Source organism: Myotis daubentonii, chromosome 11 (assembly GCF_963259705.1).
Source record: "Myotis daubentonii chromosome 11, mMyoDau2.1, whole genome shotgun sequence".
Lineage (NCBI taxonomy): Eukaryota > Metazoa > Chordata > Mammalia > Chiroptera > Vespertilionidae > Myotis > Myotis daubentonii.
The window spans coordinates 19,713,831-19,727,612 of record NC_081850.1 but is presented as its reverse complement, the minus strand read 5'-3'; the positions used below and the strand labels follow the sequence as shown (position 1 = coordinate 19,727,612).

Genomic DNA, 13,782 nt, shown 5'->3' with positions numbered 1-13,782 from the left:
TTACAATACTGAGGAAAAAAATCAATGTGAACAAATGCCAGTTAAATTATATTTATTATATAAAGAGATCATATAACTTGATATGAAAAACAAGGCAACCCCAATAGGTACTACAAAGGCAAAGGACAAGAACATCTGATCAAAGGAAACAAATATTTAACCTCATTAATAATCAAGGAAATAATTAGGATGCCATTTCTTGCTTATTCTATGCACAAGGCTAATTTCTATGCACAGCCATTTCTACATTTTCTATTTTCTAAATATACTCAAATGTGTTATTTTTAGTAATAAAAAATCGAGTCATTAAAAAAAACACATAGAAGTATGAAAACTTCTGCCAATGCAGAAATCATGAAAAGCATTGAAATGAATCAACACTTGTATGGGCAGTGAAGTTCAGATCCCTGGAAGCCAATTCCTTTTGCTGTGGTTCCTGAGTTTTATTATGGTATTGTCAATAATAAGAAGGATGTTCCTGACTTACACTATGACAATTTCCTAAGTATAGGGATATACACATACATATACGTGTATGTTAAGTGTATATATGTAAATTTTTTCTTCAGGTAGACTTTCCAGGAAAGTACTTCAGAATTACTTACAGCCCTGGCCAGTGTGGCTCAGTTGGTTGAGCGTCGTCCCATGAACTGAGAGGTCACCTGTTTGATTCCTGGTCAGGGCACATGCCCAGGTTGTGGGCTCAATTCCCAGTAGGGGGCGTGCAGGAGGCAGCCGACCAATGTTTCTCTTTCCCTTTCCCTTCCTCTCTCTCTATATATAAAATCAATTTAAAAAATATTCTAAAAAAGGAATTACTACAGAGGACTCCTGTGATTCCTTTTGCTGATAAGGTCCCATTAAGATCTCCCAAGGTAGTTCTCAACAAATAGGGATGCCTTGGTATTGAAGAACATGGAGATCTACTTTAGTACTGCCTGCAAGAGATAGCAGTGTCCTGCGCTTTCTGTAGCTGGCTCCTTAGGGAATCTGAAGTTTGTCCTGTCCTTTAGACATAGCCAAAAGGACATTTTTCTGATCTGATGCAGAACAGAGTTTATCTGTTGCTTACACAGATCATGGCTTGAGGCAGATCACACAAAGCTCAGGATGCATGGGAGGGAGCAGCACCAGGGCAGCCACCCCAAATCAAATAATCTTGTTAGAATGACTAAACTGGGAGACTGAATTGAAAATCATATAGCTTTGTTCAGCATGTTTCTTTCTTTGCTTTTATAATCATAAGTATTACTGAGCTAAAAGGTAGAAAGTAGAGCCTAAATTTACTGAGCAAAAGCAATGCTCTGAAACCTGAGCTCTGCTAAGTAATCTGTATAAAAGCAACTAACTCTAAGAAAACAATATACAAGCAGAAAAAGTAATAAGTTTCATCTGGCAGGAACAACTTAGTCAAACGCTAAACTTGGTTGTCAATTCAATATGTTATAGTACTTATCTATTTCAATTCAGTCAGCATGACTATATAGACATTTATACTCTGATTCTGAATTCCCATTTGAATAGGAATAGCTGCTAGGTAGAATTTAAATTTAAAAGCAATTACTCTCTACTTGAAGTGCCAATCAATTTAAAAATGAGATATGTGCATGTATATTTATATACATATGTATGTATGTATGTACATATGTATTTGTGTGCATTTTCTCTTTTTCTCACTCTCTCCAGAAATACAAACTCTGACTTAGGGCTATACTGATTTTTTTTTCAAGTTAATATTTCTGAGTTTATTATTTCTCCTGTCTGCCTAAGAAACTTCACATATTCTGAATACACCCACACAATCTAGTGAGTTGGCAGCTATGTCAAAAATTCTATGAGAAAAAAAAGAGAAGTAGCTAATAATACTTGGTGACCTTTTCCTTATTATTTTAGGTTAGAGCTGGCAGCCACCCTTTGATGTTTTGTAAGAAAAGACGAAAACTTTCAACTTTGAAGCATGATGAACATTACTATACATTTACTACAATCACCCTACAGTCTGACTGACATAACACCACAAAAGACATCTAACATTTTTTACATTATCTTTTTGTGTGTTAAAACAGCTGGCTATGTTGAATATTTTCAGAATGCATTTAAACATTTGATAAACATATTAAGCCAAACAATACAAACAACATCAGTTACCTTTCTCTCTAATAACTTGACCAATCATTGGAAGTTATAACTGAAGGGGAAGGATGAGATCATCCATTATGCACCACAAAGATATAACACCTTTGTCCTAGGAATGATCTGAAGGTGCTGAAAGAGGTGATTCTCTAGAAGGTAACCCTGGGTTTTCTTCCGGTGGAAAAACTGTGAGAGTACAAGCTCGAATGCCACCAAGTGACTCTGGAAGATCAAAAACTTTATGCCACTCATCCTTTTCTGGATCATATTTCTGGACAATTTCTACCATACAACGATTATTCCAAGAATATCCACCTACAACATAGATTTTATTTTCAAAGACAGCAACTCCAACATCACTTTGACCTCTTAACATAGCAGCAATTGGTGTCCACTGGTCAAGGGTTGGTGAATAGTATTCACAGCTCAGGACATCATCATAATCACTTGTTCCTCTGAAGTGATTGCCACCAATGACATAGAGCTTGTCTCCAACTGTACACATGCAATGCAGGCCCCTGACTGTAGTCATTGGAGCTTTCTGTGTCCATTTGTCTGTATCTGGGTCAAAACACATGAGCTCATTTTGGAAAGTGTCATGAGTAATTCCTCCTGAAATATACATCAAGCCTCCATAGACTGTTCCTGCATGGCCGTAGTGGGGTTCACTCATTTTTGCAACATAGCTCCACTCGTTCATTCTTGGATTGTAGCATTCTACTGTGGCCAGTTCACCAGCTGCACTTCGCCCACCAACAGCATACAAATGTCCTTTGAGGGCACTCAAGTGGAAGAACGTACGCTTTTCATTTAGTGATGCAACCTGCATCCATTTATTATACCGAGGGTCAAATCTGAAAACTGTATCAACAGCAGTTTTTCCTTTTGTATCGTAATTACTTTGACCACCAACTACATAGAGAAAGTTTCCAATGACAGCAATGCCATGCTGGTAACGAGGAGCATCCATGGGGGCTAAAGACCTCCACTCCTGTGACCTTTCGTCATACATCCGCAATTCTTTACTGACAACCAGCTGCTGCCTCAAAACTCCTCCTAAGGTTACCAAGTGTGTCGAGTCGGATCTGATGGCTGTTCTATCTGACTGCATCACCGGCTGCATGTATGGCATCATTTGGTAATTGCTAGCTTCCAGAAGCAAATTCACACAGGTGTTGTCTGTTCTCATGAAATCGACTGTCTGCACGTAATTGATGAGGTCCTGCGGTGTCATGAGTGGAAATCGAATATTCTTCATTAATTTTGCAGCATAGTCCATCCGAGGATCTTCCAGTCTTAGCCAGCGACAGGCGGCCTTGAACAGCTCAAGTTCAGTACAGTGCTTCAGACTATTACTGGAAAGCACAAAGGCCAGGCGTTCGAAGGGGAGTTTCAGGAACTCGCCAGTACTCAACAACGCAGTGAAATTCTTCAGGATGAAATTATTGACGTATTTGTCCACCTCTATGAGATTATAGGTGTTAGCTATTCGCCCCACCTCAACACAGTTATCCAAAGAGACTCCTGAAATAAGAAACACTTTGCAGAAATCCAAAACAGGTAAAATCTGTAAAAAGCTGGCAGCTTCAAGGGTGTCCTGAAGGCTGTCCATATTAAGAGAAAGTTTTGCAGTGTAAATAAAGTCAATGATCTTCTTCAGACCAACCTTGTTCACGCCATGAAGCTTGATGCACATTAAGTCTTGTTCTTTCATCCCGCCGGTGAACATGGCCTTGAAATAATCGCTGGCCGACGCCATCATCGCCCGGTGCACGCGAAAGACCTCCTCGCCATCCCCGGGCACCAGAGTCACATCACAGAGCAGCCCTTCGATCCGAAGCTGATCAAAGCCTTGCAGGACCACCGCACTGTGCGTGTTGCTGGTAAAAATGCGTGTGGTTCCGGCCTTGCAAGGCTGTAAATGGGCGGAGACGCCCATGTCTCCGTTACCCAGCGACACTTTCATGGAAGAGCCTCTGGCACCAAGACGCGCGCCGGAGAAAGGGGGATGGGGGGGACACCGGAGCGCTTTCAAGGAAACAAAGATGTCCCCGGAGCCGGGCGGCTCGCTTTCCCGGTCAAGGGCAAGCGGTCACCGCGGCGCCCCGCAGGCAGGCCAGCCGGTCACCCCCGTTAAGCTGCGGCGCAGCAGGACCGCCACGGGCTGGGCGCCTCAACGCTGACTGTTACGCGGCTGATTCATCCCCCGCAGGCGGCGAGGGAACCCGGTTCACCTGGTCCGGCGGCCCGCGCGGTGGCTCCTCCGGCAGTTCCGCTCCAGGCGAGGGGGAGGCGCCGCCACGTCAGCCCGCTCCGGCTCCCTCGGCGGTGAGGACGGGCACCTCCGCGAACCGCCCGGCTCGTCGCGTCCTCCGCGGTCACGAGAGCGTCGCCGCGGCTCCGGGCCAGCCTGGGAGGAAGGGCCTGGAACGCGGGCCTGGTACACCGGCCGAGCCCCGACGCCGACGCCCAGCCGCCCCTTCCGGAAAGGCCGAGCGAGTCCCAGGATCCCTCGGGCTAGGAGCGGCCGCGGCAGCTACTGCGCCTGCGCGGTCGCCCGACTCGGCGGAGAGCGGCGGGGGGGAGGGGAGGGACGCGCAGGGCGGGGGCGGGGGCGGGGAGGGGGCTGCGAGGGGTCCGCGCGCTGGGCCTCTGGTCACTTTGTGGGAGAAAGGCCGGAATCGGTGCGCGCACTTATGCTGCGCCTTTGGTGTGAACGCTTAACAGCACCTGGGCGCGCCCCGCCAATGTGTGTTCTTTAAGGTTTACGCATCCTGACTTCTGCTTTTTGAATAACAATGAAAAGCGGCTTTTGTGTACCAGCGGTTCTCAACCTGTGGATCGCGACCCCTAAAAATACATCTTGCCTATCAGATATTTACATTACGATTCATAACAGTAGCAAAATTAGTTATGAAGTAGCAACGAAAATACTTTTATGGTTGGGGTCACCACAACATGAGCAACTGTATTAAAGGGTCGCAGCATTAGGAAGGTTGAGAACCACTGGCTGTAAACTGAAAGGAAACGAGGCAGACCTAGGAGGGGAAGATGCTTAGAATTTTTCCTCTATAAAAGGCTTTATAATTTATATCCCACGCCATTTCATGGACATCTCAATTATAACTGTGGTTCATATTTTCAAAATTTTAATCATTTAAAATACATTTCATTTGTCTCTTCAATACCCAATTGTGACCATGCTATGTAAATAATAAAACCTTTTTATTTTTTGCCTCCCAGTGGAATTCCATCATCAGTAATTTTTTTATGCTTCTCTTTTCCACTCACAAATGTTAAATGACTACACAATTGTCCAGTAATTACACATACAATAGTTTCCTTTGCCCATTATTTATTTCTGAATACATACCTTCTTATCCTCCATTGTTTTATACAATCTGTAATAAGCATAGAATGTGGACACTTTGCCCTGTTTGGGGGTATATTCTAAAGGTAGAATACTGAATTCAGGATGAATATTTCTTTCCAAAACATCACCAGCAATGCTAGAGTATGCATTTCCCTCTATTAATATTTCCTTTACAGATATTTTATTAACTTGAATTTCTTCTTTAATTACTAGTAAATTTAAGTTTGGCATATGAATAATTGTACCGTATACTTTGACATATTACTCCAACATTATCCACAATTTGTATTACTGTCTTAAATTCTTCTAGGTTACTTATGCATATGCAAACTAATCAGAATATAGCTACATTCTTTTTACACTATCCCTATTTTTTAATAAAAGATAGCATATCATACTCACTGTTCTGCACCTATCTCTTTTCACTTGGAAATCTTCCCATATTAATATATAGAGAACTTCTTTATTTTATTTAACAGTTGTATTGTTTCCCACTGAGTGAGTGTGTCCTAAAGCATTTAGGGAGTCCCCTACCCATGGACATTTAGCTGGTCCCAATTGCTTCCTGTTGTTTCTGGGGAGATGGCAGCAAGGTCCAGAGGCTTGGACCACTGCTGTCCTCCACCAAATCCTTCAGCGAGTTTTCAAGATGTTCAGCATAAGAGGTTGGTTGGAATGAAACTAGCCTGGAGAAAATCCTCACTGGACTTGACCAGCATTCGGACGTCCTGGAGACCTGCTTGGTGTCAGAGCTGGGGATGGAAGGACTCTCCTAAGCCATGAAAACTCCATACTGGACCTGAAGATGGACTTCCAAGAACTCAGTCTCTCTATGGGAATGCAAGCAGAGAGCTGCTGTACCTGGAAATTTGTGAGAGGAAGAAATCATGGTACTTTTCTCTTTTTTATCAAGCTTCCGAGAATGATTGACAGCCATGGAATCAGTTCTGTGCTCTTAATAAAACAATTATTGCCCTAGCTGTTTTGGCTCAGTGGATAGAGTGTTGGCCTGCGGACTGAAGGGTCCCAGGTTCGATTCTGGCCAAGGGCACATGCCCGGGTTGTGGGCTCAATCCCCAGTAGGGGGTGTGCAGGAGGCAGCCAAACAATGATTCTCTCTTATCATTGATGTTTCTATCTCTCTCTCCCTCTCTGAAATCAATAAAGAAATATATATTTTAAAAAACACACACAAAAAAACAATTATTACGGACCAGTGCAATGCATCATTTCTGCCTTCATCATGAAATGTTAAATTGGTCACAATACTTATCAGTACTGCTACTGAACCACCTCCCAAAATTGTTTTGCATGCCCAATGCACTAGTAAGCCAAACTCTGCAACACTGGCGGTTCGAGATGAGAAAGGTTTCAATTTGGCTAAAGATAGAGGACAGGAGAGCAAGATCTTTCAAATCTTTCTTTCTGACAAAGCAAAAGTAGGGAGCTTTTATGTGGCAAGGGAGGTGGGGGGCAATGGGGCGGGGGGAGAGTTCCAGAGAACCGAAGGGAAAGACTCTTTCTTCAATAACAGATAACATTTTGTGCAACCAAACTTCTGGGCATCAGCAGCTGGTGGCAACTTTTATTCCTTATGTAAAACGCACTCATAAATTCTCCTTGTGACCCTGAGCTATCTCCTCCTGTTTGACAAAGAAACAGGACATCAGCAACTTTATTGTGAGAATAAGGGGTGCTGTGTTGACGAACCAAGATTCTGAATAAATATTTCATAATTGTGTCAGATATCTCTAAAGCAAAAAGCAGAAGCTATACATCTTGTGACCATCGCCATTAACTTACATTGTTTTGTGCTTAACTAGTTGTATTTTCTATTATGTCAAGCAAAAGTGTACTTTTACACATTTCTCCTAGAACTTGCTTAGTAGGCGCGCCTTCAGAACATGACCAACCTTTTCTTAATCTTTGACTCTAAGCCATGTGACAACCAAAGCAATTGAAACATTTAGTTAAAGCCTACACCTATATCTCTAGACTCTATGATATAATACCTAAACATGTTTATTGTTAACTGCCAGTTTCAGTAGTATGAAGCCACTATGAGTTAATGCATCCAGTACATAAGGGGCACCAACCCAGCGTAGACGGCCTTTTAATATACAGATCTACTTCATGATCTATTTTACTATATTTACTGTATTTCAATATTTTCTTGCATATCATGTTTACCTTTTCTTACATATTACGTACATTTACATTAAAAGTGTTCCCCTTTATATTTTTAAATTTTCTGTATTATTTGAAGTTTTACTTTCAAAAGTTTTTTGCGTGTTTATTTTTAATAAATCAATGCCAAGACTGATTTTGCAACTTCAACTGAAGGATGGAGGTGCGGTTCACTCATTTCATTCAAGCTATATGTAATACTTGAATATCCAAATCACAGGTTCCATGACTACCTTCAAATTTAAAAAAAAAAATGAAAAAAATGTGCCAGCCTTTCTCAGAACTATAGCAAATGTAGGCCTCAGTTGGTAAGAGAGAGAAAAACAAAAATATATAAAGTAAAAACCCAAATGCCCACTTCCTAGAATGACCGGCAAGGGCTTGGCAGGACTCTCTGCCTTCACTGGGCATCCTTCGGATTTCGGTTACCAGACTGAAGGGGTTCGTTTGCCTACATGCATCAAAGCCCAATAAGACACGAATAGGAGTTTGCAGCCAAGAAAGAAAGGACTTATTAACACGTTAAGCGCCCAGCCTGTTTTGTCTTCCAGACGGAAAGTATAGTGTCAGTCACCGGTGACTGACATGGGGCTTAACGTGTTAAGGAGATGGGGCCATGCCCGGAGTCACAGGTAGCTCCTGCTCAAAGACCTGGCTCCCCCCGGTTGGCTTCCAGGGGATGGATGACATAGAGAAAAAATCATTAATCATGGTGACTAATGGAGTTTGGGCTGTGGTCTCTACTGAGTGGTTGGTGTTAGGGTAGGGGTATCTAACCATTGCATCTGGTCCTGATGTCAGCCATGCAGTTGCTCTGTTCAGTTTCACAAGGATTTGTTCTGTGGGACTGTTCTGCTTTCCTGGGTCCAGAGCTAAAACACAACCGAGGTCAAGATATTATGTTTCACTCTGTCTCAGTAGTCAGCAGACCCAGGGCCTTGTTCCTAAGACTGTTGGTTGTTGAGCAGAACCTCATTGTCCTGAGGACTTAATGATTTAACAACAGAGAGGGAGGTAAATGAGGCAAGGGAGGTGATAGGGGGAAGGGGATGCAATAAGAATAGGACCACAGTTATTTAATGATTATTCACCTTACTAACTATAGGTAAGAGGCTTTCCTACAGACCCTGGGAAGCTGGAGGATGTGCTGCAAGATTAAAACAGAGCTGTAAAAAGTAAGATACGCCTTGGGGCCTGGATGAATCCATTGCTCAAAAAAAAAAAAAAAAAAAAAAAGTACATTTTGAGAACAGACAAGGATAGGATTTGGTTGCTGTGCCTAGACCCTGACACCCTCCGGCAGTTTTTGCCTCAGGAATACTGACCATTCTCAGGTCCCAGGAACTGGCCGAGCTGGGTTTTAACAGCATTGAAAATGAACTACTAGTACCTCGTTATGGGACTTCAAGATCCTGGAGGGAGACACACGGACCACAGACCCTGCAGGCATTCTCCTGCTCCTCCTCCCCCTTGCCTGCAGTTTTCTTCCTCACCCCTATATAATCAGCCTGCTAGTAGGGCAGGATGACCTGCTGCTCTCTCCATTCTGCCAGCATTATTGGAATAAACAATCATATAATATGACTCATTCTTGTCACTGCTTAATTTGGCTCAAGTAGTGACAGGCGGTCTGGACCCGTTTTGTGTCTGTTTTCTTTGTTCCCAAGCTCAAGTTCTGTTATTCTCATGTGCCCCCTTCCAAATCTCTGGCTATCAGTACTGCCCTTGAGTCTGGGCAACAGGGATCCCTGCCCTGGGCTCAGAACTTTAGAGGGACCAGGAGGCTCTGCCTTCCCAGGGCCCACCTTCACCCTACCTGGTCCCCTTACAGTTTAGACTATTGTAACCCAAAATTCCCAAAGAAATGCAGGGAAAGGAGAGATTTAGAAAAGGAGAGACCTCATTCAGGTGAAACAATTTGCAAAGAGGACAAACACAGCCTTCTGCGGAAACTGAAAATATACTCCACAGAGGCAAAGTGGGAGACTGCCTGTTATAAAGTTCCCACCCAACTTCCCAATGAGTCCAATTTAATGCAAATGAGGTTTCCAAATTCATACAGTTCTAATTGGTCGGAATCATCCAGTTCTGATTAGTCAGTGTCATGCATTCTGATTGGTCATCACAGAGCAGTTCTTATTGATTGGTATAGATGCAAATGAGGATATAATTGTGCTGTTCTGATTGGACAAGGCATGTTTCAGTCCATTGGTGGAATGACAAAACCAGGGATTCCCCCTGCAGTGATTGACTCGGACTGACCCCTAAGGGGAGGTAACTTGGGGCTAAATGTCTCACTTTAGCCAAGAACAATTTTCAGAGGGTTTACACAGGAGTGCTGTCAGCCAGGAGTTCCATCTGCAGTTAGAGGGAGGGAGATTTGAATGGTGCATCAACATGTCTAATATAGCCCGGCCAGTTTAGTTCAGTGATTGAGTGTCGATCTATGAACCAGGAGGTTACGGTTCAATTCCCAGTAAGGGTACATGCCTGGGTTTGGGGCTCAATCTCCAGTCTGCAGCGTGCAGGAGGCAGCCGAAAAATGATTCTCTTTCATCATTGATGTTTCTATCTCTCCCTCTCCCGTCCTCTGAAATCAATTAAAAAAAATTTTTTAAATGTCTTAATATAAATGCCAAAGTATTGAATTTCATTCTTAGGATTATAGGAAACAATTGAACCATGGAAGTATGACGAGATGTGTGTTTGTAAACTAAATCTATTTGGCTCCATTCTTGATGTAGGCACTGCCTTGAAGAATAAAAGTAGAATCTTCTTTTGAGTCTCCCAAGGTGGTGTCTTAAGGGTTGGACAGGATGGTTCCACAGGATAATTTGTAGTATTTCTCTGCAGACATCTTTCCATCTCCAAATTTATACGAAAATAGCACCATCTAAGTCTTGTTACAGAGGTAAGGAACCTCAGGTTTTTTATGAAGTCTAACAAGACCCCCAAGTAAGTAGCCTGCATACATATAGCCAACTGAGGAGCTGAACAGCATAAAAGGGAAGGCGATGGGAAGCACACAGGCATCAAAGACACTGGCTATGGAAATTTCCTAACAACTGTGGCCTCTAGTTCATTTTGAATGACAAATTTCCTTTTTGTGAGAAAATTTTTTTCCATTGATTTTTAGAGTGGAAGAGAGAGGGAGAAACATCAATGTGAGAGAGAGACATCAACTAGTTGCCTCCCATACCCACCCTGACTCCGGGATCAAACCTTGCAACCCAGGTATGTGCTCTTGACCAGGAATTGAACCAGAGATCCTTCGATGCTTGGTCAATGCTCTAACCATTGAGCACATGAGCCAGGGCTTGAATGATGAACTTTTAAAAAATATATATATTTTATTGATTTTTTACAGAGATGGAGGGAGAGGGATAGAGTTAGAAACATCGATGAGAGAGAAACACCGATCAGCTGCCTCCTGCACACCCCCTACTGGGGATGTGTCCGCAACTAAGGTACATGCCCTTGACCGGAATCGAACCTGGGACCTTTCAGTCCACAGGCTGATGCTCTATCCACTAAGCCAAACCGGTTACGGCTGAATGATGAACTTCTTAATGACCTTGTCGTGCACACAGCAGGTGCAATTGGTGCAGCAAATAGGCCTCGGCATATTTGGCATAACTACTATTTCTCCTTTTCTTGGTTATCTTGGAAGCAAGGATCCGAGAGTACTACTCCTTTTTTAAAAAAATCAGTGTTTGGGGGGTTTTGTTTGTTTGTTTCTCTCCCTCTTCCTTTTTATTCTTTTGTATGGATTTGCGCATTCCCAAATTTTCAACTTGGCCCATAAGTTGCAAAATGCATAACAACAGCATTTTGACAGACGAAGTATACCTAAGGACTTTGGCCCTGGGATATTTATTAGAAGCGCTTTATCTGTTGAGTGGATGGGATCACTGAACTGGGCACCTTTATAACTGTGTGAACGGGAATGATGTAGACCAGTGATTTTAATTCTGCAGCACACCAAAAAATATATATATTGCCAATCTGACCAAAACAATAGGTATAATTTTGATTCACTCATACTAGCTGGCCATTGTTGGCTTCTGCCTTTTTTTTTAGACTATCTAAGGCAGTGGTTCTCAACCTGTGGGTCGCGACCCCTTTGGCGGTGGAACGACCCTTTCACAGGGGTCGCCTAAGACCATCCTGCATATCAGATATTTACATTACGATTCATAACAGTAGCAACATTACAGTTATGAAGTAGCAACGAAAATAATTTTATGGTTGGGTCACAACATGAGGAACTGTATTTAAAGGGCCAGAAGGTCGAGAACCACTGATAAGGGGAAAAAATTCAGTGCATTTGACGAAATAGTTATTTAGTGATCTAAAAATTCTTGTAGACACTGGGAAGCCAATGGGTATACTTCCATAGGCCGTATTATGTATTTTCACAGCCTTCCATAAGAAGTGCCCTCCACCCATGACATTGGGACCTGCAAGCTATGTTGCTGTTGCCTATAGCTGGTAAACCAGTGTGAGCCAATCAGAAAACTAGTCTTAAGAATTTGACTCAAGAAAGCCAGAACCTTAGACTCAGGAGTCAAGTAACATTAATGGAATGTTCTGAGGTCACTGGAGGTTAGGTGATTCTTACCTCTTATCAGGCCTTATTGCTTAACTCTGACTCAGATTCTGTGAGATAGCATAGTATTCCTGTAATACTTACCTTGCAACACATATTGCTGCAGATGGTCACATCATCCTAGAAGCATGTATGTATTTTTTGAGGATAAATCATGTCCTTTTAATAATAAAAATACACTTTAAAAATGTTTCAGCATAGGTTTACTTATCCATTTTAAATTTCTATTATAAGCATATACTTTATGATATGCATAGTATTTTATAACTGCAGTATATAAATAAAAATGAGCATACTGTATCTGAGATGTGTGCTCAAGAGGAGTGAATTATTGAATACGTGTATCTCCATAATCCTCAGTACTCCGGCTTAAAGACATGGGTGGACATTCTCAGGGATTCAACATATATGTTAAAAGTTGAAAGTTTTGTTTTGGTCACAAAGAATAGCACAAGACTTATATACATACAATTTTTTGGACATGTGAAGTGTACCCAGGAGAGTTAGGTTGTGTGAGATGCGTGCCCACAGCATTGAGTAAATGTCACAATCTCCTCCCCCAAGGTGGCTGTTGGCTGTCAGGAAAAATCAAGAGCCCACAAATCACCCCTTCTAGACTCTGGGTTCACAGAGAGCCTCTGCCCTGCTCACTTAGAGGCCAAAGGTCAGAGTGTCACCCAGCTCAGCCAGGCCAGCAGCACTTGCCAGGTCCCCAACGGCCCTACCCTTTTCCTTCCTGATGGCTCTGGTGATACTCACCTGCAACTCCATCTGCTCTCTGGGCTATGACAGGCTCAGACCCACAGCCTGGCTAAAAGGGAGGCCTTGATTCTTCTGGTACAAATGAGGAGAATCTTCCCCTTCTCCTCCCTGAAGTAGAGAAACGACTTTGGGTTCCCCCAGGAAGCCTTTGGCGGCACCAGTTCCAGAAGGCTTAAGCCAGCTCTGTCGTCCATGAGCTGATCCTGCAGATAGTCCACCTCTTCAGGAAAGACAGCTTGTTTGCTGCTTGAGATAAGACCATTTGAGAACAACTCTGCGCTGGACTTTATCATCACTCGGAAGCTTGTCTGAGGCAGGAGGTGGAGATGGAAGAGACTCTACTGATGAAGGAGGACTCCATCCTGGCTGTGGGGAAATACTTCCAGAGCATTATTCTCTATCAGAAAGAGAAGAAACACATACTTGTGCTTGGGAGACTGTCAAGAGCAGAAACCATGAGATCCTGGTCTTTATATCAGCAAACTTGGAGGAAAGATTAAGGAGTAAGGGATGACACCTGGTTCAACACGGAAATGATTCTCACTAACTGCCAATATTACACTTCCTCCTGTTCTCCCATGTCGAACTCCCTTTTGTTTCTGCTGTAATCATGACATGAATGAAATCAATTTGTCAAATGTTTTCAGGAATATTAAGCCATATCATGTTCAACTCTACAGGCATTAGTGGCTTAGAGGCCCATGTGGATGTATTTATT

The 13,782-nt window shown here is 42.8% G+C and overlaps 1 protein-coding gene and 1 pseudogene across 1 annotated transcript; one reads left to right on the top strand and one right to left on the bottom strand.

Moving 5' to 3' along the window:
• Positions 1 to 35: 35 nt before the first annotated feature.
• Positions 36 to 4,654, bottom strand: KLHL9 (kelch like family member 9). The gene has a single exon (XM_059656545.1). The coding sequence runs from the start codon at positions 4,097 to 4,099 to the stop codon at positions 2,246 to 2,248; it is 1,854 nt and encodes a 617-aa protein (XP_059512528.1). The 5' UTR covers positions 4,100 to 4,654; the 3' UTR covers positions 36 to 2,245.
• Positions 4,655 to 10,375: 5,721 nt separating this feature from the next.
• Positions 10,376 to 13,578, top strand: LOC132212695 (interferon alpha-1-like; annotated as a pseudogene).
• Positions 13,579 to 13,782: the final 204 nt, after the last annotated feature.